We start from the raw sequence: 25,749 nt of genomic DNA on the forward strand, positions 1-25,749 counted from the left end.
GCATGCCACCTGATATGACAAATGAAAGCTCTAGGCTGGGTCTTAGGAGCCCTGTTTCTTGTCCCCTGGCTGTTTCAGCAGCCTGGTGACCTTGAAATGGTAAACAAAATATGATGGTCTTTGGTTTCTCCATCTTGTAAAATCTAAAATGAACAGAAAGACATCTCTGTGCACTACTTTAAAATAGCTCTTTGACTTGCTCACATTACTCAGTAGAAATACACGTATCCCTTTGCTTACGAGGGGTCTGTACACATCCACTACTTATGTGTACACTCAGCATTCCTAGCATTCGAAGTCCAATTTTCCATGTCTAGGAGAAGTTAATAGAAAAATGGATTGTATGATTTTGTTTTTTCTGAGAATAAGGAAAAGAAACTTAGAGAAATACAGATACATGTAGTGCTCTTTTCTCACTCTCTTCCCCTTTATTCAATCTCCAGATGAAACTCCAGAGTAGTAATTCCTGATTCAGAGATTCCTAAAATATCCCAATATTTGGAGTTTTATTTTTTAAAATCCTGCCAAATAAGCATACTATTTCTATAGATACCTATGTTCTTGGCTGGCTCATATTTTCCCCTGAAATCTTTTAATAGCCAGACCCAATCTTCTTACTTAGTCCTTCTGTTCAAATTTTGTTTTCTGAGGCTTTCTGATAAAACTGTTGTTGGTTCTGCTCAAGAAGTAGAAACTAGTGTGGTTGAGAGATAATACAAGTGCAAATGCATAGTCAGAGGTTAAGGTCTTCAAAAGAGACCTCCCAGTCACGTGACTCAAACATCCATAGCCTATGGTGCTTCAGCGCACTCTCCTAAGCTAGCCCCCACATGGGACAGGCAGCCAAACAGCCTCAGAATCTCAGATGTGTTCTTATCTCAAGAAAATGAATGGACCTGCCAAAGATTTGCTTCTGAAGAGGAAAAGGCACCTAGTGGGAGGGCCATGATGTCCAGGCTGGACTTCCCAATAACTGAGTCCTGAAAACCAACAGAGGATACTCTTTTATAAAAGAGATGTTTCAAAAATGCCTCAAAATTCAATTTACAAATGGGTTCCTCAGAAGATCTTTTGGGAAATAGCAATACCAACACTGGACTTAAAGATGCTGAGAGTTTTTTTTAACAGATGCAGCTTTCCCAGGGACAATTTGTCCCTATATACTTTTAAAAGTAAAGACATACCAGGAATGAGTATTTCATATCAATGGAAAAACATACTAAATACAAACACATTAAATACGGAGTAGGTCCCTTGAAATGTTTTTATTTTTATTTTTTTTTTATTTATTTTTTTAATTTTTTATTGTGGGTTGTTCAAAACATTACAAATTTCTTGACATATCATATTCCACACTTTGATTCAAGTGGGTTATGAACTCCCACCTTCACCCCATACACAGATTGCAGAATCACATCAGTTACACATCCATTGATTTACAAATTGCCATACTAGTGTCTGCTGTGCTCCGCTGCCTTTCCCATCCTCCACTGTCCCCCCTCCTCACCTCTCCCCTCCCCTCCCCTCCTCTCTCTCTACCCCCTCCACTGTATAACCCTGAGGGTCTCCTTCCATTACCGTGCAATTTCCCTTCTCTCTCCCTTTCCCTCCCACCTCTCATCCCTGTTAAATGTTAATCTTCTTCTCCTGCTCTTCGTCCCTACTCTGTTCTTAGTTACTTTCCTTATATCAAAGAAGACATTTGGCATTTGTTTTTTAGGGATTGGCTAGCTTCACTTAGCATAATCTGCTCTAATGCCATCCATTTCCCTGCAAATTCTATGATTTTGTCATTTTTTAATGCAGAGTAATACTCCATTGTGTATAAATGCCATATTTTTTTTATCCATTCATCTATTGAAGGGCATCTAGGTTGGTTCCACAGTCTTGCTATTGTGAACTGTGCTGCTATGAACATCGATGTAGTAGTGTCCCTGTAGCATGCTCTTTTTAGGTCTTTAGGGAATAGACCAAGAAGGGGAATAGCTGGGTCAAATGGTGGCTCCATTCCCAGCTTTCCAAGAAATCTCCATACTGCTTTCCAAATTGGCTGCACCAATCTGCAGTCCCACCAGCAATGTACAAGTGTACCCTTTTCCCCACATCCTCGCCAGCACTTGTTGTTGTTTGACTTCCTAATGGCTGCCAATCTTACTGGAGTGAGATGGTATCTTAGGGTGGTTTTGATTTGCATTTCTCTGACACCTAGAGATGTTGAGCATTTTTTCATGTACTGGTTGATTGACTGTATGTCCTCCTCTGAGAAGTGTCTGTTCAGGTCCTTGGCCCATTTGTTGATTGGGTTGTTTGTTCTCTTATTGTCTAATTTTTTGAGTTCTTTGTATACTCTGGATATTAGGGCTCTATCTGAAGTGTGAGGAGTAAAGATTTGTTCCCAGGGTGTAGGCTCCCCATTTACCTCTCTTATTGTTTCTTTTGCTGAGAAAAAACTTTTTAGTTTGAGTAAGTCCCATTTGTTGATTCTAGTTATTAACTTTTGTGCTATGGGTGTCCTATTGAGGAATTTGGAGCCCGACCCCACCGACTGTAGATCGTAGCCAACTTTTTCTTCTATCAGACGGCGCGTCTCTTATTTGATATCAAGTTCCTTGATCCATTTTGAATTCACTTTTGTGCATGGCGAGAGAAAGGGATTCAGTTTCATTTTGTTGCATATGGATTTCCAGTTTTCCCAGCACCATTTGTTGAAGATGCTATCCTTCCTCCATTGCATGCTTTTAGCCCCTTTATCAAATATAAGATAGTTGTAGTTTTGTGGATTGGTTTCTGTGTCCTCTATTCTGTACCATTGGTCCACCCGCCTGTTTTGGTACCAGTACCATGCTGTTTTTGTTACTATTGCTCTGTAGTATAGTTTGAAGTCTGGTATCGCTATACCGCCTGATTCACACTTCTTGCTTAGCATTGTTTTTGCTATTCTGGGTCTTTTATTTTTCCATATGAATTTCATGATTGCTTTCTCTATTTCTACAAGAAATGCCGTTGGGATTTTGATTGGCATTGCATTAAACCTATAGAGAACTTTTGGTAATATCGCCATTTTGATGATGTTAGTTCTGCCTATCCATGAACAGGGTATATTTTTCCATCTTCTAAGATCTTCTTCTATTTCTCTCTTTAGGGTTCTGTAGTTTTCATTGTATAAGTCTTTCACCTCTTTTGTTAGGTTGATTCCCAAGTATTTTATTTTTTTTTGAAGATATTTTGAATGGAGTGGTTGTCCTCATTTCCATTTCAGAGGATTTGTCACTGATATACAGGAATGCCTTTGATTTATGCGTGTTGATTTTAAATCCTGCCACTTTGCTGAATTCATTTATTAGCTCTAATAGTTTCTTTGTAGAGCCTTTTGGGTCTGCTAGGTATAGAATCATATCATCTGCAAATAGTGATAATTTAAGTTCTTCTTTTCCTATTTTTATGCCTTTAATTTCTTTCATCTGTCTAATTGCTCTGGCCAGTGTTTCGAGAACTATGTTGAAGAGAAGTGGAGAGAGAGGGCATCCCTGTCTTGTTCCAGATTTTAGAGGGAATGCCTTCAGTTTTTCTCCATTCAGAATGATGCTAGCCTGAGGCTTAGCATAGATTGCTTTTACAATATTGAGGTATGTTCCTGTTATCCCTAGTTTTTCTAGAGTTTTGAACATAAAGGGATGCTGTACTTTGTCGAATGCTTTTTCCGCATCTATCGAGATGATCATATGGTTCTTATTTTTAAGTCTATTGATGTGGTGAATAACATTTATTGATTTCCGTATATTGAACCAGCCTTGCATCCCAGGGATGAATCCTACTTGATCATGGTGCACAATTTTTTTGATATGTTTTTGTATCCGATTCGCCAGAATTTTATTGAGGATTTTTGCATCTAGGTTCATTAGAGATATTGGTCTGTAGTTTTCTTTCTTTGAAGTGTCTTTGTCTGGTTTAGGTATCAGGGTGATTTTGGCCTCATAGAATGAATTTGGAAGTTCTCCCTCCTTTTCTATTTCCTGAAGTAGCTTGAAAAGTATTGGTATTAGTTCTTCTTTAAAGGTTTTGTAAAATTCTGCTGTATACCCATCTGGACCTGGGCTTTTCTTAGTTGGTAGTCTTTTTATGGTTTCTTCTATTTCCTCAATTGATATTGGTCTGTTTAGGTTTTCTATATCCTCCTGACTCAATCTGGGCAGATCATATGACTTAAGAAATTTATCTATGCCTTCACTATCTTCTAATTTATTGGAGTATAAGGATTCAAAATAGTTTTTGATTATCTTCTGTATTTCTGAAGTGTCTGTTGTGATATTGCCTTTTTCATCCCGTATGCTAGTAATTTGAGTTCTCTCTCTCCTTCTCTTCGCTAGCATTGCTAAGGGTCTGTCGATTTTGTTTATTTTTTCAAAGAACCAACTTTTAGTTTTGTCAATTTTTTCAATTGTTTCTTTTGTTTGGATTTCATTAATTTCAGCTCTGATTTTAATTATTTCTTGCCTTCTACTTCTTTTGCTGTTGTTTTGCTCATCTTTTTCAAGGATTTTGAGATGAAGTATGAGATCATTTATTTGTTGGTTTTTTCTTTTTTTAAGGAATGAACTCCAAGCAATGAATTTTCCTCTTACAACTGCTTTCAATGTGTCCCATAGATTCCGATATGTTGTGTCTGTGTTTTCATTTATCTCTAAGAATTTTTTAATTTCCTCCTTGATGTCTTCTATAACCCATTGATCATTCAGTAACCTATTGTTCATTCTCCAATTGATGTATGCTTTTTCCTTCCTTCTTTTATCGTTGATTTTCAGTTTCATTCCATTATGATCAGATAAGATGCATGGTATTATCTCTACTCCTTTATATTGTCTAAGAGTTGCCCTGTGACATAATATATGATCTGTTTTTGAGAAGGATCCATGTGCTGCTGAGAAAAAAGTGTAACTGCTTGATGTTGGGTGGTATACTCTATATATGTCAATTAGGTCTAGGTTATTAATAGTGTTATTGAGTTCTATAGTTTCCTTATTCAACTTTTGTTTGGAAGATCTGTCCAGTGGCGAGAGAGGTGTGTTGAAGTCTCCCATGATTATGGTGTGGTGGTCTATTAGACTCTTGAACTTGAGAAGAGTTTGTTTGACGAACATAGCTGCACCATTGTTTGGGGCATAAATATTTGAAATGTTTTTAAAAAGTGAACAAAAGAGATATTTTCAAACGTTGGTATTTCTTAAAAATTTAATACTTAAAAAAAAATTAACTAAGGTTATCTCGCTCAATATAAATGACCTTTTATACTTATTTACTACATAGTTTATAATCTGATAGTCTACATGTCCAACTTTATTTAATTCTTACAGTATCACTGAAAGGTATAGATAGTCATTCTAAATTAAAAGATTGTGGAACCAATAAGTTCAAAGAAGAGCCCAGAGACACACAACCAATCAGAAGGCAGCTCTGGACAATAAACTGTCCAATACTGATGGATGATCTGCCTACCAGGTGTCAGATTATGTGCACATCCTACATGGACACATTTTTAGGAATCTTTCACCAGGATATTAAATAAAATGTGAGGATAAAAATGTGCTATCATGGGCATTTTCTTAGACTGCAGACACTGACAGATATGGGGGAAAATATTCAAGAAACTGCAACACATCTTAAAAACAGAATTTATAATTTGAGGGGGGTAAAACATGCAATTTAAAAACTACAATAAGATCACAGATGCAACAGTTCCTTTTTTATGAAATTCAAGCATGCTCATAAAGGAAATTTGAAATTAAAAGTAGGAAGATGAAAGAGAAAAGTTCTTTGACTTTAAACAAACACCAGTATTTTTTGGTTTTGTCCCATTTAAGTTGCATTTTCTTTAAATATCAGCCCCACAAATAAAAGTGATTTAAGTATTAAAAGATGTCTTAAGACATTATATTATAAGAAAGTTTAATTCTCTTATTTGGTCATTTGAAAAGAAAAAAACATACTACCAGAATCTCTATTCCAAAAAAACCACTTGATTAAGACGTTATCAACGAAGAGGTGTGAATTAAATTTAGATACATTGCTTATTTTCATTACCTTTCCAAGTTCAAAACTGTGGAACAATAATGATTTCTAGTTTATAATATCATTGGAAAATTAATTATATTGGTGATTATTCCAAAGATCTCCCTTTAGAAGGGTCAGAGGCTAGAAGTGACGTTCTCTTCTAACAAGGATTTTTTTCCCCTTCTGGTTTATCAAATAGTTCCCAGAAGAAATCAATGCTTGATAATCCTCGGTTGCAAAAGGAAAAATCATTACTCTATTATGTAGTTCAGTAATCTTAATTTATATATTTTTTTATTTTTTTAATTATAGATGGACACAATACCTTTATATATTTTTATCAAACCCAGTGCCTCATACATGCAAGACTAGCACTCTACCACTGAGCCACAACCCCTTGCCCCTGAATTTATATTTAAACTTTCAACATGTTTATGCTTGAATTTTGAGTGTGACTGAATATGAGTGAATCATTTGAGAGGACACAGGACACCTTGCAAGGAAGGGCTAGCCAATATATTGCTTTCCGGTAACAGCTCTGACTTCATCCACTTAGTTCCACAAGGGAAGAAGCCCTCAAGGCCTCTCTCCAGGACAGTCTGACTCAGTAGGAAAAACACAGATCTTCATCTAAGCCATTGTTGTAGCATCCTCTGGAAATCCAGAATGGATTTGCTTCCCAACTTTGACCAAAAGAGCCATAAACATTGAAGAAATGAACTACCCCTGTCCAGCCAGCTACTGGCCACATGGCCATCTCAACTTGTGCAGGTGAAATTAGCAAAAGGTCCTTTTTGCCTCTAAAATATTATCAAATTCTGGAGGTTAAAAGCAGATGCTATAATTTTATATTCCTTTGTTTGGAGCCTAAGATCTCACTTCATTCATACCCTACAAAAACATCATTAAACATTCATTCTCTGTATTTCACTAATTATTCACATCCATGATGGCCTTGCTGTAAGTTGTCCTTCAAAGGCAAACTTAATAACACAGTAACAGGCTTATATTAAGACGCTGATAGAATAATTGGAAAAATTACAATTTTTCAGTCTTTAATTGAAAGGCTTTTTTCGAAACCCAGGGTATCTTTCCAATGAAAATTGGAAAAAAAAATTTATTCAAGAAAAAAGCCTGTATCAGAAGGCAATCTGATTTGAATTCATTAAATATAAATTATAACATTTCAAAAGCTAATTGCAGGTTCCAAAACGGAAATGGTACCACACAAGATACAGGTATGGCAAAATATAAACTACATGGTTTATAATATGAAGGGTTAAAAAATAAATAAGCCGGACACAATGGCACATGCCTATAATCCTGGCAGCTTGGGAGGATTGTGAATTCCAAGCCAGGGCTCAGTAACTTAACGAGGCCCTAAGCAACTCAGGGATACACTGTCTCTAAATAAAATGTAAAAAGTGTTGGGAATGTGGCTCAGTGGCTAAGTACCCCAGGGTTCAAACTCCAACACCAAAATAAATAAATAAATATTTAGAAGAAAAGGAAACTGAATTTTCATGATCTCAGAATGAAAACAACTATAAGCTATTATTTTCATTGGAAGGAGAAGAAGATTTGAAATGTAAAAAATTCATAAGGCAAAATATATTCCTATGTGATAGAGGATTAAACCAAGCATACAAGTAAAATAGACTTTGTTGTTGTTTTTTTTTTTTTCAGACCAATTCTAAGTTTAAAAATGGAAACAAGACAACAAAATCCAGATTTACCTGGAAAGAACAAAAAGGCACTTGTATTGAGATTAGAAAACTTCTTGGTATTAAAATAATCAAATATGATATGTATGTCTATTTAGATTTTGATTTTCCTTTACAGAGGGATGACTTTCTTATATATGGATCAATTGATAAATGTAATTGGCCTTGGCATTAATATCATGCAATTGATATTTATTTATGGATATAACTGGCCAATAAGTAAACTAATATATTATGTCCAGTTCATTAGTTCTTCTTAGTATATAATGATGATACCAGGGCTTTTTTTAAGTCTCTAAGAGAGTTTCTACTCTTATATCTTAATTTCATAATGATCATGTCTTCTTTGAAAAACAGTTAAGATGCTGCTAGTCATTGAAAAAGTCAACATTGGTTCTTTTTACTGAAAAATAAATAATGCCATAACTTTAAAAATTAGCACTCCATCGTGAATTTATACCCAAGGTTCAAGATAAAGAAAAACGTACAGATGATTAATTCATATATGTCCAGAATAATATAGTCCAAAGAAACTGGGCTGGGTAATTTCCCGACAAATTCAAGTGGTCATGACGTTCAGTTCAAATCTAACTCAAACATCTAAATAAAATATCTGTGGCAGGCAGAATAATGACTTCCCCATCTACGAATAGGATATATTATGGGATAAGGAGTGGGTTAGGTTAGCAGATCAAACTGGGGTTGCTAATCAGATGAATTTTAAATTGGAAAATTATCCTTCATCATCCGGGTGGGCCCAATTTGATCACAAAGGTCTGTAAATGTGGAAAATAGAGGCAGAAGTGTGAGAGGCACAATGATGACAGGTGAGGGTGGACTCTGCCATTGCTGTCTTGGATATGGGAGGGGTTACAAGCCAAGGAATGCATGTAGCCTCAGGAAGACAGAAACAAAGGTCCTGGATTCCCACCTAGAGTCTCCAGAAGAAACAAACCCTGTCCACACCCTGATTTTATCACTGGGCTCTGTTTCAGACTTATCACCTCCAGAACTACAAGGTAATAAATTTGTGTTGTTTCAAGACACTGAGTAATGTCTTATAGCAGCGATACATAGCGTGACTATGCAGTCAAGGGTCAAGGCTGTAATATGTAACAGGGGTGTGTCCGTGTGCATTTTTGAAGGAATTATGACTCAAACTGATTAGTACAATGTCCTGAATACCTTGACCAGTCATTCAAGTTTTGTGATTAAAGGAAAATTTAGCCATATGCCAAACAGACCCAAAAGCAAAGTCATGAGAATAGAAACCCATTGTCCCTAATAAATACATTTCAAGCCCTATGCCACCTTGACATTTCATTAGCAAAAGAAGTTGCCACTCCTTATTTTCAAGGAAATAAGGTAAGAATGTGTTTATATTTCTTATGTTATATAACATTCTTGTTTATAATGTTCACTTATTATAAATAAAACTCATATGTTCAAATCCTAACCTCCAAGGTGATAATATTAGAAGGTGGGCTATTGAGGAAATGATTAGGTCACCAGGGCAGAACCCTCACAAATAAGACTGGTGCCTCTATAAATAGGCTCAAAAAACCTCCTTCACCTCTCCACCATTTGAGAATACAGTGAAAATGCACCATCTCTAACCAGGCAGCAGGCCCTTGCCAGACACCAATTGCCAGCACTTTCATCTTGGACCTACCTAAAACTATGAGAAATAATTTCTGCAGTTTATAGTTGGTGATAACAGCCCAAATGGACTAAGACAGGTGCTATGGAAGCAATCTTCTCTTTCTAAAGCCAACAGCAGGAATGTTTTGATTGCACTAGCAGATTTGAGTAAGACAATAGCAATCCTTATATAGAATAAAATGCTCTCATAGAAGAAATGAGCCACTTTTTAAATGCTATGTCTATTTCCTCTACCTGATTATCTCATATTCTATCTCATCACCTGAGCATCTAAAAGACCTATTTGGCTATGGAGATTAAATATTGGTAGGTTTAATATACTTCAGCATCCTGATCTATCTGGGCATCTCCACACTATCAACTTAGGGCAAGGTGACAGGGGATCCATTTTTAAAGTGTGGGGTCTTGCATTTGCCTATGGTCTGAATGGCACCCAACTCCCATTCCTTGCAGACTAACATTCCCTTGTCTCTTCTGCATTTCACAGAACCAACTGCACACCAAAGCAGGTTTGGGGGTACAAAGGTGGTCATAAAGGCTTTTCATACTGGCCACAAGTCAAAAATTAGTATCACTGTGATGGACCCAGAATTCACCTGGTTCTTATCAAAAGGTGTGAATCTTAGCAAAATTGTTATCATCAAAATGATGTGAATAACTTGCAAATCACTGTTCCAGTTCATAGATGTTTCCCTTCTATCATGTTCTCTACGTACATTTTATTTTGGGGGGCTTTAGTGATTTGAGGTCTTTAGGATTCCCTGTTAAATTGCTAATATTCCTAGGATACTAACCAGAGAGCTCTAAAAAATATAATCCAGAATGCAGAATTGACCTGGAATTGGGGGCCTCCATGGTAGGCTAATAGAGTTTACAAATAAAATCTTGGCCTTGAAATGTTTTGGTACCTATCTTATTTCTGAAGTGTAATCTATTGAACATGTCATTGGTCCATTGACTATTCTCCCAAAACAAACCTACTATCTTCATTTAGCATTCCAAATCAAGTATATAAGACTGTTCATGTGTGATTTTTCTATAGTCAACAACCAAATATAATGAACCCCCAAATTAAGGCATATATGGAGTTAAATGTCATCTTTGGATTTTGACATGCTCAGTTACTGGAGAAAAATGTTTAAAAAATATTTTCTCCTGGAAGATTAGAACTGCATAATACATTTCTTTTTTAGTGAATACTAAATGATAAACTTACATCGGAATTAAATCTCAACTGGCAAATGTTGCATGATATGATTTGCTTTCTTCGATGAGGAAGAGGAACCCCGAATGTATGATTTATTACAGCTTTCTGAATCGGGTCCATCTGTAATGAGAAAAATACAACAAATAGAAATAAAGCTTGTCAGTTCCATTGGAATGTTGCCTATTTTATTAAAGAGCCAATCTGTACAGCTTCCATCTACTGTTCACATTATAAAGACCATTTTTATTCTAAGAAAAGGCATTTCTACTTTCGTGGAAAAGAGATAACAATAAGCCTGAAGCTCAGTATGATAAGGAAATGAAAAATGTACCCATTAGAGTCTGCATACTAAGTGCTTTTCTCATTTAGGATTAAGAATTGTTGCAGTTAGATAGTCCTTAAGTATAATTGAAGGTTTATCAAAACGAGTTCTTGCTAATGCCAGTAACCTATACCATTGCCCCTAAATGGACTTCAAAACAGACTTGATCAGTTGAGCAACCGTGAAATTAAATATACATTATTAGTCAACTTTAACCTTATGCTATGCTTGGAATCTTTTAGCTTCTAAACATATAGCATACAAATCTATTTTTCAAGAATTGACACGTATGAAGTTGTTATTTAAGTCATTCAGCAATCATTTATTGACCTTCTAATATATTCTGATATCCTATGAACTTAATTTGGTGGTTTACAGAGCTTTGGTAAGATGTCTGTTCTCTCTCTCCATTCCATCCCAAGATAGGACAAGCAACAACAAAACCTAATATCAGAAATCCACTTCTGATAAAACTTAATGTCCATTCAATACACTCTGTCTTAGGGTTCACGTGCAGGATTCTCAATAGTTACAGCCACATCAAAATTCTGACTTGCTTCTTAATTTTTCTGCCATATCTTTGATCCTCTCTTTTTCTTTTTTCTTATCATGGTTACCGGGGATTGAACTCATGGTTTCTCTACCACTGAGCTATATCCCTACTCCTTTTTATTTTTTATTTTGAGACAGGGCCTTGCTATGTTGCCTAGGCTGGGGCTCTAACTGGTGAACCTCCTATTTCAGCTTCTCAAAGTTTTTGATGAGGTGTAAATGTGATAATTCATGAAATTTACTTAACACAATCCATTCTGTGTGCATTAAGACACGAATAGATGTTGACTACTATGTTTTATACATTGTAAGCCATGTGAAGAAAAAGGTTGCATCAGCCTCACAGTCCTATAGTCATTGTTGACAACCTACCCATTTCACATATGGCCTAAAACAATTCAAAATTATTCAAATTCTGTCCATCTGTCCAACTGTCTATCTATCTATTTATTTATTCCATGACTTCTTTTGAAACCTTACAAACTTAGGAACTTTTTTATTAAATTTTCAAAGCTATGATAAGAGTCCTTACCAAGACTTGAGACAGCCCAGAAATGACTTGTCATACATTAAAAAGCTAAGAAGGTGTCTGAAAAATGATGTCGAATATTTAGCTTGTGTTCCACATTAAGTTCATTAATTCCTCTAAATAGGACATCAATAAATTTCACTGGGTTTTGTGTATTTCCAGTCACTGGAACTAGTTGGCTCCCAGGCTCCCTCTAAGGATAGGGAGAAAAAAGTTTCTGTCTCTTCTGTATTCCCATCTCCTCATTAGGTACTTTTGATGCACACTTCTAAACAACAGCAACAACAACAACAACAAAAATAATAGCAGTCAGCATTTATTAAGTGCCTTCCAGGTGGGAAGCAGTTAGTATGACCGAGAACTCATGGGTCTGATCATTTTTATTGGCCACCTCCCCTTTGAATTTATCATCTCATGTCAATACTTGCCCGGATTCTAGATGAAACTCAGGCTGCCCCCTGTCATTTCTAGTCACTTCCAGGTATATACAAATAATAGGATTCCCCCCTCCCTTACTGCTGAATTCTACCATACTGTCTTCTGAATCAGCTGAAATTAGGTATCTTTAAATATTTATGTACATAATAAGATTCACCAATATTAAGGGTACAAGCTGATGGGATATGATAAATGCCTTCAGTCACAAAAATTATCAGAGAGAACATTTCTAGGTAATGAAACAGTTCTCCCCTTCCACTCTGAGGTCAATCTGTCTTCTACTTCCGGCCCAAGGCCACTGGTAGGCTTGCTTGTCACTAGAGTTTTGTTTACTCTAACTCTATATAAATGGCATCAAACATTTTATTGTCACTGTGTCTAGCATCCTTCATTCGGTCTAATGCTTGTAAAGTTCACCTGTGTTGTTGCGTGTCTCAGTAGTGGGTTTCTTTTTATTGCTGAGTGGTATTCCCTGTGTACCAATAGATCACAGTGTTTGTAGATTTTCCAGATGATGCGCATTTGGATATTTTGCATTAACTTCTATGATCTTTTCAAGTGTTTAACAAACTTGAAATCTAAACTCACCTTTTAAATTCTGTCCAGGATTGTCATCTAAACTTTGAAAAATCAGTTTAAAATTACAGTATCCTTTTCCCTTAGCATGGTCCAGCTACAGGGAAACCTACTGCCAACTTTCCCATCCCAGCCTCGCTTCCAAACTTTCCTCAACTCCACCTCATTCCTGTTTCCACCCAATAAAAATTAACAATGCACAAAGTATGAGACAGTAGTTATGCAAGTGTATAAATAGATGAGATGGTCTCAACAGCTCCCATCCTCCTCCCTGTGACAACCTCAGAAATGATTAACCCTTAAGCCATTAGCAGAAGGAAAAATTAAAGGCAGAAAGAGGACACCACCTTGGAGAAGTTCTCATATGGTCCTGTTGGGTGTGTTCTGTGTACAAACAAAGCCCTTTTCTTTTAGAGGATCAGGTGAATCATGCCCACAACTCATTAAGAAATATTAAAGTCTCATAATGATGCTTTGAAATATAAATGTACTGCAATATTTATATCAAAGATACACTCTGAAAATACCCATTGCCAATTTTTATCATATATTGGTGAGCAGGGTATTATTTTGGTCTTTTGATAACACTGGGGAAGCTGCGTTTGCGATTATATTCAATCCAAAACTGTGTAGGAGGTATTTTGGAACTAGACACTTCATGCAAATGTGACATATTCTCTAGATTAAATTCTTTTGTTTGAATTGAATGATGTTCTGATCACGGTGGCTATAAAATCAGATTTCAAAATGCAAAGTGGTGTATTATTCTTTGGAGACAATTTTATTTCCTGGTATACTTAAGGGGGAAAAAAAAACAACACTTAACAGAATTATACTTTGAAGATGGATTTCACAAACTGCAACTACATCACCAGAAGTAATTATCTTTCATCATTTTAGAATCTAATGCAACAAGATTATAAAAGTTAACACCTTTATTAATAAAAGTAAACAATAATCTCTACTGTATGTGTTAATATATACACATATATAACAAATTACAATGAGTAATTATAAAGGTCTAAATACTAGTCATTGTTTAATATTGAATTAGATGATATCACATGCTATACTAGTAAAAATATTATCTATTATTCAATCTACAGATATATACACAGCCATTTAGATCATTTAACTTAAAGGTTATAATTCTTTACCATTATAAACTTTCTGCTTAAAAGAAAGTCATATGTTGATTTTTCTCTCCACAAACCAATAGATCTGTTCTGTTAAAACAATAATCTCTCACAAATATGTGCATGTATTGTTATCAGGTTTTCTGCAAAATCAGCCTTAATAGAGGCCAGTGTATGAGGGGTTCTTGGATCAAACAAGTTGTAGAAAATTAAAATACTAGCCCAGAGATTCACAGTGCACAACAATATTAAAATATGAGATACCCTAAAATAAAATTGCTTTAATTTAGCTTATAAAATAATATGTAGCCAATATATATATTAGTTTGCTCTTCTGTTTGTTTTAAAATTCAGCATGTTTTTTTTTTCTATACAGGCAATTTAGAAAATAGTGACCTGTGAAAAAGAAAAGTCATTTTTAAAAATGCAAATAAAAAATAAAGGCTTGGGTGTAAAGACACTAAAATTATAACACATAGAAATCAGGATACATACAAATCTTCAGCCACATTCTACTATAGTTTGAAACTGCATTAAAAGCTAAAGAAATGGCAAAAATCGATATGGTATTTTATGACATATTTGTCTGATTTCAAAATTGGGATATTTTACAGGGTAGAATATCTGAATCCACCTTCCACCTTCTCAAAACAAAAGCAAAGAATGGTACACTACCAACTGATATGCCCACCCAAACTCAAGACTAAAATTCAATTTCAAACTCAGCCTATGGCCTTATTTAAAGCCAAAATGAATATGTTTTTCTTCATTTCAGGCTTAAGGACCTTTGCATTTCTATCAGAGGCTGAGGTTTTCACCACTTCCCCTCTGGGCATTCTGCTAAATGGATTTATAAATGAGCAGGCAAGGGGCACATCTCAGGGGTTCAGCTCCGGAGTTCCTTCTGTATTTTTGGAGAGGAGGTACCTTAACCCTGAGTTTGCACTTTGTGCTCTAGGAGACACCCTCTCTTTCTCCGTCCTATCATTATTGTGGTCTTTCAGTCTTTAAATCTAAGAATAAGAACTTAAATGCCAGGAAATTTAGAAATCCAGAATTGTAAAGGTTGTCTCTTCCAGCTGATATTTCTATATAATAATGGCTAGTACCAATAATTCTAAAGGTTACACTTACAGACACTTACTGTGTGTTTGATGTTTATAAGCATTATTTCTATTGTGACTGACTGAGGAACTCTTTTTGTCCCTTGCTGAATATCACACAACTAATAAGGGGCAGAGCAATCTCACACTTAAGAGCCTCCCATGCTGCACAATCCACCTAAACTCTCTTGGGTGCTATGATCAAACTCTGCGAGATATATTACGGCTACAAATTTGCAGGACCTTGTAACCCATATACAGGTTTGATAACTTGCCAGATACAGGTATGTGAGGATATTTGCAACTCTCTTGTACTGAGTGACACTGAGCAGAGCCTGATTATTGACTATATCACCTTCCAATAAGTAAAATTTGTATTTATATTACTTATATTAACACACTAGGAAATACTAATGAAAACATTTCAAATCTCACTCTTACACAAATTTGTCCTTTTGAGAAACTTACAATTTTTGTTATCTTTTTAAATGGATATGTAACATAAGAAAATGCAAAACTGCTAAGAATATCATTTGTCAACATTAAAAAAATATATATGCATACTCCAATATGGTCAGCATCTCAATAGAGAGAGAGAATTTCCAGTATCTTAGAGGACGTCTCATCCTTTTCCTGGCCAGACTACACTCTCTAGCCAAAATCATCAATATGAGATTTTTACCATATATTATTTTTGCTTGCTTTTGTGCTTCATAAAAATGTACATTATATAATATGTATTTTCTGTCTAGTTTCTTTTATTCAACATGGTGTCTGCAAGTAATTTGTTCATTTTCACTGCTCTTTAGTATTCCACTGTATGATCATAAAACAACTGTTTGCCAATTTTATTATTTATGGACCTGTGGGATGTTTCCTGTTTGAATCTTTATGAATAAATTACTATAAATATTTCTGAACATGTGTTTGTTGGGGTACAGCAGTCATTTCCTGGAGATAAATTTCCAGGAATTAAATTCCTATATTATAAAATATGCATAGGTGAAGTTTTAACAGCCAGTGTCAAAGAGGTGTCCAAAATATGTGTTGCAATAATACAATGTACTTCTGGCACTAACTACCAAGAGTTAGTGTACATTCTACCGGTGAAGGGCATATTCCTCAATAAGGCTGTCCCCACCTCAGATGCCAACCACAAGTTTAGGAGTCCCCAAGCCACCTGCACTTCTGACAAACCGGACCCAAATTTGGAGGTTCTAATGTCTCAGGCAGTTTGAACAACTTGCTAGATGACTTGCAGACCTCAAAACTTAAGGAGTAGTTTTATTATAAAGGATACACATCAGAACTAGTCAAACAAACAGACCCACAGGACAAGCACTCTCAAGGTCCCAAATGCAGAGTTTCCAGGTTTTCTCCTTGTAGAATTAGGAAGGTCATTCTCCCTAATCCTTCCAAACCAGAAAATTCTTGCAAGTCTTGCTGCCCAGAGTTTTTTGTTGGGGTTTTCTGTGTAGACACAATGGACAGAATCACTGGACACTTGAATGGACTCAATCAATCAACCCAGCACCCCCCTCACTCCCTGAGGATTTGGCTGCTATTGCCTGACTCAGGGCCTGAGTCTCTATTCACATGGTTAGTCTTTCTAGTGACAAGACCTCATCTAGAGTCACCTCATTAGTATAAGCTCAGATATGAAACAAGCAGTTCACCACAAAGGAAAAAAAAGACACTCCTGTTATTTATAAAATTCCAAGTGTTAGAGGTTATCTCTCAGGAACTGAGGACCAAAATGAGCCAGATTCTTTTTTTTTTTTTTTTTTTTTTTGGTACCAGGGATTAAACCCCGGGGCATCTAACTACAGAGCCACATTCCCATCTCTTTTTATTTTTTTATTTTGAGACAGGGTCTCACAGATTGCTTTCAGTCACACTAAGTTGCTGAGGCTGGCTTCAAACCTGTGATCCTCTGCCTCCCAAATCTCTGGGATTATAGGCATGCACCACCGCGAGTGGCTCAAGATTCTTTATTATAAATGGTCATACATTTTTGTGCCTTCAAGTGTATAACTTTACACAGCTGTAAGCACAACACAGAAAATAGATTTCCTTTTTACTTAATAATATATAAAAATGACATTTTTACCTAACTCTGGTTTTCATCTTTATCCATGAAATCATGGCATGCCGTTTCCCTAAATGATTGTACCTCAGTTCACTTAACTACTTCCTGGTGTCAGATGTTTAGGTTGTCCCAATTTTAAACAGTACCATGAAGATTCTTCATCCATATGTGTATAGCACCCCGAGAACCATGGCATCTTACAGCTGGGTGGAATCTCAGTGATCATATTTTCATTCTATTGGTAAGGCCACTGATGGCCACAGAGATGAAGAGCTGGGAGCAGAAAGGGTATAAGAAGCCAACTCACTACCTTCTAGTCCTAGGTGCTGGCCAAGGTCATCTGAGATAATAAATATAACACTTTTTCTTTCCTCTAAAGCTGTAGTGTAAAATCTCTCAAGCCAGGTACAGTGGCACATGCCTGTAACCCCAGAGGCTCCGAGGCTGAGACAGAATTGTGAGTTCAAAGCCAGCCTCAGCAACGGCAGATGCTAAGCAACTCTGTGAGACCCTGTCTCTAAATAAAATACAAAATAGGGCTGGGGATGTGGCTCAGTGGCTGAGTGCCCCTGATTTCAAATCCCCGTAACCACCCCCCAAAAATAAAAAAATATATAATCTCTCTCTAGATTTACTAGCTAGTCCTTCTATTTTTAACCTTTCTCTCTGTTTCCCCAACTCTGCAAGGGGGTGATGATGACCACTTCTGGGCTGTCGTTGATAAATTCTGTTGAGAGCTTATGGAGCCAGTGTGTCTGGGACACAGAAAGAACTCATTAATGAAGCTGATTCTGTTACTGTTACTTCATAGCAATGACAGCAATCACCACCACCATTCCCTTTTAGCAGTAGAAATGTAGAAAGAGTAGACAGATGGCTCAAAGGGCCCAGGTGATTCACAACTTTCTAGAAAGAGATGAATGAACTCAACTAAATTAAAGTTCACATTATATGTGGAGAAAATAATGATAGCTAACTTCCACGAGGCCCTTGCATGTGTGAGGCCCTGTCCAGGAGGCCCTCTGTGCCATAACTCATTAAGTCTCCACAACATCCCTGGGAGCTGGTTACTGATTTGAATCTCTTTTTGCATATGAGAGTTTCAAGCACAGAGACATGAAGGTAACTGGATTAGGATTTATCAACTAGGCACTTCCAGCACTGTGAGTGAACTCCCAAGAATCCTAACTTGCCACAAGTAATCTTAACTACTGTGCTCTATTTCCTTTTATGAGCAGATAAAAAAGGTAAATTTACTTAAAGAAGATGAAACTGTTTTTAGCATCTAAATAAATCAAAGATCATGTGCTCTGGATATTCAGAGGTATTTCAGAAATCACCACGTAAAAGATAAATACTGCCCGCAAGGCACGGTGGTGCACGCCTGTAATCCCAGAAGCTAGGGAGACTGAGACAGAAGGATTGTGAGTTCAAAGCCAGCCTCAGCAAAACTGAGGTGCTAAGCAACTCAGTGAGACCCTGTCTCTAAATAAAATACAAAATAGGGCTGGAGGTGTGGCTCCGCGGTTGAGTGTGCCCCTGAGTTCAATCCCTGGTATCCCGCCATATACTACATATATGATACATATATCAATGACAAAATAAATGGTCAGTGCTTACTATAAAAAATCTTGTAGAGGAGAAGACATGAATGAGCAGTAAAATGTAAATGTACTGGTTACTGGAAAAAAATGAACTTTAAAAAACAAGGACATAGTTTTTATTCAGACAGTTGGCAAAATAAAACTGACAACACTAGGTAAAGACAAGGACTTGGGAGAAGTGGGAACAATTCGACAGCACCTGGGGACACTGAAAATGAACCTAACATATGACCTAAACCATGAGCTTTGGGAGACACTCTGGCTTATCGGTAGCCAGGGATCACAAGAAGATTCCCTGCAGTTTTTGTCTGTGTGAGCAAAGACACAACTGAAAACCAAAAAATTTCCAGCCCACCATAGAAGAGATAATGCATGGTCAAAACTCAGTAAGATAGACTACCATACAGAAGTTACAAGTATTTGTTTGCCAGCTCAGAGAAATGAAAAACAAGATGTGGAAGAATATCTATAAGGTGACCACAGACACTAAAATAATCACATACACAAAACGAAAAAAATAGAGCAGGAAATCAGGCCAGGAACATTTCACCAAAGAAATAATGTATCTAGGCAATGACCATCGATTACTGCTCAAGAACAGAAAGAGACCAGAGAGCAGGCATCTCCTGAGGAAGGGCCATACCACCCAGGAGGACGTCCTGTCAAAAAGGGTCAAACCTGTATGTGACCAAAACTCCAGGTATAATGATCTGCTTGCAGGAAAGAGAAGAACACGAAGATAAGTTAAAATTCTCTACATAAATAAGCTCAGGAAATTCCAACTGTGGGGAACTACAGAACAAATGACAAGATTTTTTCAATTAATAAACCACTAAAAATTAGTTGGAAGAAGATATATAACTTTAAAGATACTTAAAAATAATATTCTAACCAACTCCAAAACTTGAGGTTTCTGGGGATCCTGATACTAACGAAGTGTACAATAAATATTTAGAAGACAAATTAGAAAAATGTAAAACTAGATTTTCATAATAAGGTATTATATTTTAGTTTTTGATGGTGATAAATAGTTATGTTTTAAAACTCATTATCATTTGGAAAAAATAAGTGAAATAGATACAATGGAAGTGATACTACAACTGGGATCTGCTTCAAAATGAAAGATTTTGAGGGTAAGCGGTTGGGGAATTAAGTGATAGATATGTAGCTATTTATTACCCTCTTCTATTTCTGCACATTTGAAATATTTTATAAAGAAAAGCCAGTAATAATCACACATACTAAAATTTCATAAATTATGGATGTGCATTTAAAAGTATAAAAAGTGCATTTACATATAAAAGTATGAGAATTATTATGCTAGGAATGGTGTATTACCAGTTCCTAATAATTATTGCATTTGTGGATTCTAAGATTAGGACTAGTGCAGTAGCTAAAGAGGTCTATAGCTACATCCATGTTTCATTTTTAAAAAACACGTAGAACAACTAGAAGTAAAAATGACAAAAATATTAACAATTATAAAATTCTGAATAACATGAATGTGGGTTTTTGTTATATTATTTATCACACAAAGAACAATTTTACATCTAAAAGGAGCATGTCAATCATTCAGTATCAATCATGAGGCAAAATAATTTGGGAAGATGCTTTTATTCTCTCTGCAGTGGGATTTGCATTGGCAGGATATTCAATGGGAATACCAGTCAACCAAGAACAAGACACAGCTCTGCACAACAAGGTGGTGTCTAATGAATGTACACACCAAGTCTCATGGGCCCTGTGCTTCTGGCCCAGCAGCAATGACATGTCTAAGTTTATTTAACAAACACATTCATTCAGCAAGGAAAAGGCCATTTCCACCAACCTCACTTGTGAGCTCAAGCCCAATCTAATGACTGGATAAACTTAAGTAGAAAATAGGACATGTATAAATCACATACATACATGAAGGGGAAAAGCCAATTTTTCAATGGAAGCTTTGCTTCAAGCCTCTTGCACATTCCACTTCCTCTAACTGGACAGTCTCCAGCCACACACTTTCTTGCCCCTAGTCCCTTGGCATTCAAGTCTCAAGATGAATCTTCTTGCAGAACTCTTACCTGACCACCTTCAACTGAGCTAGGTCCTCCCACCTATGTCATTCCACCATGCCACCTGAAGATGTCTCTTGACTTGTCTCTCCTAACAGTGCAACATCAAGGGAGGGTTGGCTCTCACTGTTTTGTTCCTGGCATTGTAGTTCACACTTACCAAGGGCTAGATATCTGTTGACTGTGTTGCTAAATGAATGGAACACCACCAAAGGCTGATACCAAAACAATATCAGTCTAAGAACAGTGTTAACAGTAGCAGTGGGAAAACCTGTGTTCACCAAGAAACCTTAGGCTAAGGAGGTAGAGAGAGCTTACTAGAAGCAAAGGCATATGGCAATGACTCCACAATATAACACTGGATGCAAAATAGCAATTCTGAGAATGGGATCTCTACCTACAAGCCACCAAGCAGAATCCACATATCGTCATCTAAGCAACAGAGCAATGTCATCTACACTCCAGGTATCAAAATCAGATCTTTGTTTCCTATAACATATCTTCTTAAACATAGGTTGCTACACATAGTGGGCCCTTGATCAGTTAAGGAAAGATGATTTTGTTCAGAAAACCAATGATTGAACTCAAATGAGCAAAGGCACATTTTCCAAGTACTTGAAACATGTCCAAATGCAAGAAAAATTTCATTATTGGTAGTTTTCTGCCATGGCTATGTCCCCTAGTGTTCTATAAGCAGATTCATAAAGTCAACCACAGCAAGTTCAAAGGAAGAATGAGCTTCGGCACATCCTAACACATTATTTATCTTAGAATCATTTATATGTTTATGCAAATTATGTTTAATCAATATAGTATGTCCTTGCCATAGAATTCCTAGAGATACCTGCACTCCAAGATTTTTAATGAGACACAGAGTCATTACCAACACAGTGTATCATTTGGGCCTTGGACACAACCTTAGAAATCATCTCTGGGTCGAAATTCCAGTGGGTAGAGACAATATTTCACCTATGTTCAGATCTCCTGTGTCCTCATTCCTTTCTGTGGGATCGAGTGAGTACTCAAGTATGTACTTAAACTTCATTGATACTTTCTCATCTTACCAATGAAAAAGCTACATTCTAGAATAAAAAAAATCTGAGAAAACTGAAATAAAGGTTATTTCATTCTAATAATGGGTTCCCTTATTCAATAATACAGCAATAAGACTTTTTTTTTAACAAAAGTTATCTTTTCTTTTTAAGAAAGAAAGTTGCCTGATTGTCCTCATAGTTCTTGTGGTGTAGACTCCAGAGTTCAAATAGATACTTTCAAAGTCTTATTATCTATGTACACAGTTGTTGTTGTTGTTTTTGTTGTTTTTTTTTTTTTTTTAGTCAAAGGTTTTGAACAAAATCCTGTTTCTTGAGGACTTTGCAAAAATCTCCTTTAAGGCAATGAAGGTCTACACTGTCTGTTTATATGACAAGTCAAGGGTCTCAATAGTCTTCAGTATTGGTCTCAGAATAAGTTCTAAGTTAATCAAACCCAAAACCTCCAGAGTTGTTACTCCATTTAGATGAAATGTTCCAAAGAATATGGTGTTACTGAATGAGTAAGAGAATCTATTCCATAAATCCATCCTATCACCAACAGAATCATGAGTCCACAAATCCACCTGGGTCCTGGGTAGGTCACTGAAATGTGGGCCAGGATCTGAAATCTGCTGTGCACTAAAGTGAAAGTAAAGGTAAAGACAACACATTCATTGAGATGGATGAATTTTAAAGATTTTTCTCTTATTCTAAAATAAGTCTTTTCTATGTTTCTATTGTTTACTTTCTTTTACAAAATCACCATAATGTTAGAGTTATGGAGTTATTATTTATTTAGATTGGGCTTTAAATAAATTAGAATGTAAACGTCATCTGGTAATTAGCCTTTAATGCTCATTAAAAAAAAAAAAGACAACTTTGAACTGTGTACTAGTTTTTCAGTTTTGCTAAAACAAAGCCCCACAAACTTTGTGGCTTAAAACAAAATATACTAATTATCTCACAATTCTGGAGGTTCTTCACAAGGCTTGACATTTAAAATCAAGGTGTTGGCAAAGCCATGTTCCCTTGAACCCTGTGGTGGAGATTCCCTCCTTGCCTTTTCCCAGTCTTCTGATGTTTTGCCCGCCACCTCTGGCATTCCTTGGCTTACAGCCACATCTCTCCACTCCTTTGACTTCACATTGTATTTCCCTCCTGTATTTCCATCTCTGTGTGCACATTTTTCCTTTTATTAAGGACAAAAATCATACTGGACTATTATCTCATTTTAACTTTATCTCCCCTAAAGTACCCTACTTTCAGCAGAGCACACTGGCATAGACCCATAACCCCAGTGACTTGGGAGGCTGATGCAGGGGGATCACAAGTTTGAAGCCAGCCTCTGCAATTTAGCAAGACCTTGTCTCAAAATCAAAAGGGGTGGGGTGTAGCTTAGTGATAGAATGTTTGCCAGGATGCATGAAGCTCTTGGTTCAATTTCCAATAACAAAAATAAGCATGTTAGTAAGTTACTAAATAAATAAATAACCCTACTTCTAGATAAGATTGCATTCTGATAGACAAGGGGTTAAGATTTTGAGAGACACAATTCAACTCTTCCCAAAAGGAATGGATTATAGAAGTCTAGGAACCATGGTAAAATTTTATTCAGGCACTAATTTTAGATTTCTTGGTCAAAGGAAAACTGCAAATGAAAATCAATTTTCTTGTCTATATGACTGAACTGGAAAGTCTGAACAATCAAGGGATCACTAAGACCATACCTTTCCTGACCCTCTTGCCAGCATGATCAGTTTTAGCCTCAAAGAATTCTGTGATCCTCAAGGGTCTAGGAAGAAGAAACAAACTCAAGGAACTGATAGATGAGAATAGAAATGAAAGAAGCTGTGCACCACTTGAACACAGATCTTTACTAAACAGTCTGCATAGAACTTATCTTTAAATTGTCAGAAAGGAAAGTTATAGTCAATGGAATAATTAAGTAACGGTACCTTAGTAGGAGCTCCAGAAACAATAATTCTGGTTTTAATTGTTCAGTTAGATTTATAAAAGATAAATTGTGAAAAAAAATAAATTTAAAAAAGACAAATTGTGATCAAACTGTTTTAAATCGTCCATTTTTTCTTGCTTCTCTGCATATTTGATTCATTGTTTAGGTCATTGCCTTTGATAAAGTATACTGATGGGTGGAATGGCTCTTCTTACACAAATGCCTTCTCTGTAGGAAATCTACATTTCTTAAAGCATGGAAATTCTTTGATAACATACATATACACAATTCAGATGCCAAAACATCTTTGCTTAGTTTGATGTTTTGTTCAAAAATGCAAATGCATATGTCTGTATGTGCATCTGTAGTATATAATTCATGCACCCATTTTTATGCTAGCATTTATCCACCAATTTCTTGGAGAAAGTTTCTCAGTACTTGTAAAATTTGGCATCAATTTCTTTGTTCTGTGTTCAGGCTAGAATGGAACATTTTCTTGAAATATTCTATTTCTCCTAGCATGAGGTATTCATTTGCAAATTACAGTTCTAGCTCTCCCCATAGAGGATGGCCTATATACCTATGTCTTTTGACCAGTGATGTGGAATTCTGGCCCCATGGGCATTTCTTATGGGCAAAGGATGCCTTCTAGAAGGAGCCCAGCTCCATCTCTGAATTCACTTTTTTCTTCCTCCTTGCCCCAAACATTCTGCTTCACTAATGAAGATCTGCTGGCAGCCCCTTGCATAATCCAGAGTAGTTTTCTGACTCATTAGGTCTAAGGTTTTTACCTTTATTAAACCTCTATTACTTGCTTTTTACATGTATAATTCCTATCCACCCCTCCTAATTCAAGAGGACCCTTCTAGTCTCAGAGTAGGCTGGGCTGTATCTCTCTCCTGTAAGTCCTAGCCATACCCTGTATATTCTGTCATGACATTTACCACCAGCTACTCAACATGCTCAGAGTTCTCTCCCTAAATTGCACAAGAGGTAATATGTTTTGTCTTTGAAAAACAAGTACCTTACCACAGAGAGTGCCCAATAAATATTTATTGTTGAAGAAAGTAATTAGAGATGCAAAAATAGCCACCCCAAGTGACTGTCAATCATTTTAAGGAGGAAAAGCTAGTCCAAGATATAATTCTTGGTGGAAGCTACATGGCTTAACTTTGTGGAAGAGCCTTTTGCCATCTAGGGTTTTCTGTGTTTGGGCTTGGATGTATATATTTAAAATAAACAGCATATCCACAAAGCATCACTAATAATCTTTAAAGTACCATGTATTTAAACTGATTATTTGCAACCCTAGCTGTACACAGGAAATGAACTGTGAGTTTATTTAAGGTATAGAGCCAGAGTCCCAAACAAGGCAAATTCATGCAATGTTCAAAGTGCTCCTTGGGGATACCTGGGAAACACAGGTGAAAATCCTAGTAATAGAACCACATTCCTTGCTTAACAGATTTTCATTGAGGAAACCAATATCTTCTTTTCCACTAACAAACTTTTAGGAAAGTAATCCATAACCTATAAAGCATATAGTAGTATTCTCATTTTATAGAAATAGAAACTGAGTAATAGCCAGGGTCAATGATTTTTCAGTCACTTATATATTACCAGGTACCTCCAAGATTTAAATCCAGGCAGATTAAAATCCAGTGTTCTTCCTAAAAATCACACTGATTCCAAAACTTGTGAGCAGGTAACTGAATTT

General features: G+C 36.3%; 1 protein-coding gene across 4 annotated transcripts in view; it reads right to left on the reverse strand.

The window, feature by feature from the left end:
• The window catches only part of Znf385d (zinc finger protein 385D), an 843,102-nt gene that overhangs the window by 109,188 nt on the left and 708,165 nt on the right, over nucleotides 1-25,749 (reverse strand). For 3 of the 4 annotated variants that reach the window (XM_058586567.1, XM_046467733.2, XM_058586569.1), the window contains one exon: nucleotides 10,651-10,761. The exons of the other annotated variant lie outside the window; for it this stretch is intronic. In XM_058586567.1, coding sequence (XP_058442550.1) covers nucleotides 10,651-10,761 — 111 coding nt within the window. The remainder of the gene's footprint in view (nucleotides 1-10,650; nucleotides 10,762-25,749) is intronic. 4 annotated transcript variants of the gene reach the window in all.

This window comes from Marmota monax, unplaced genomic scaffold (assembly GCF_021218885.2).
Source record: "Marmota monax isolate L192 unplaced genomic scaffold, Marmota_monax_Labrador192_F-V1.1 WCK01_AAM20220418_F8-fsc00152, whole genome shotgun sequence".
NCBI classification, from domain to species: Eukaryota; Metazoa; Chordata; class Mammalia; order Rodentia; family Sciuridae; genus Marmota; species Marmota monax.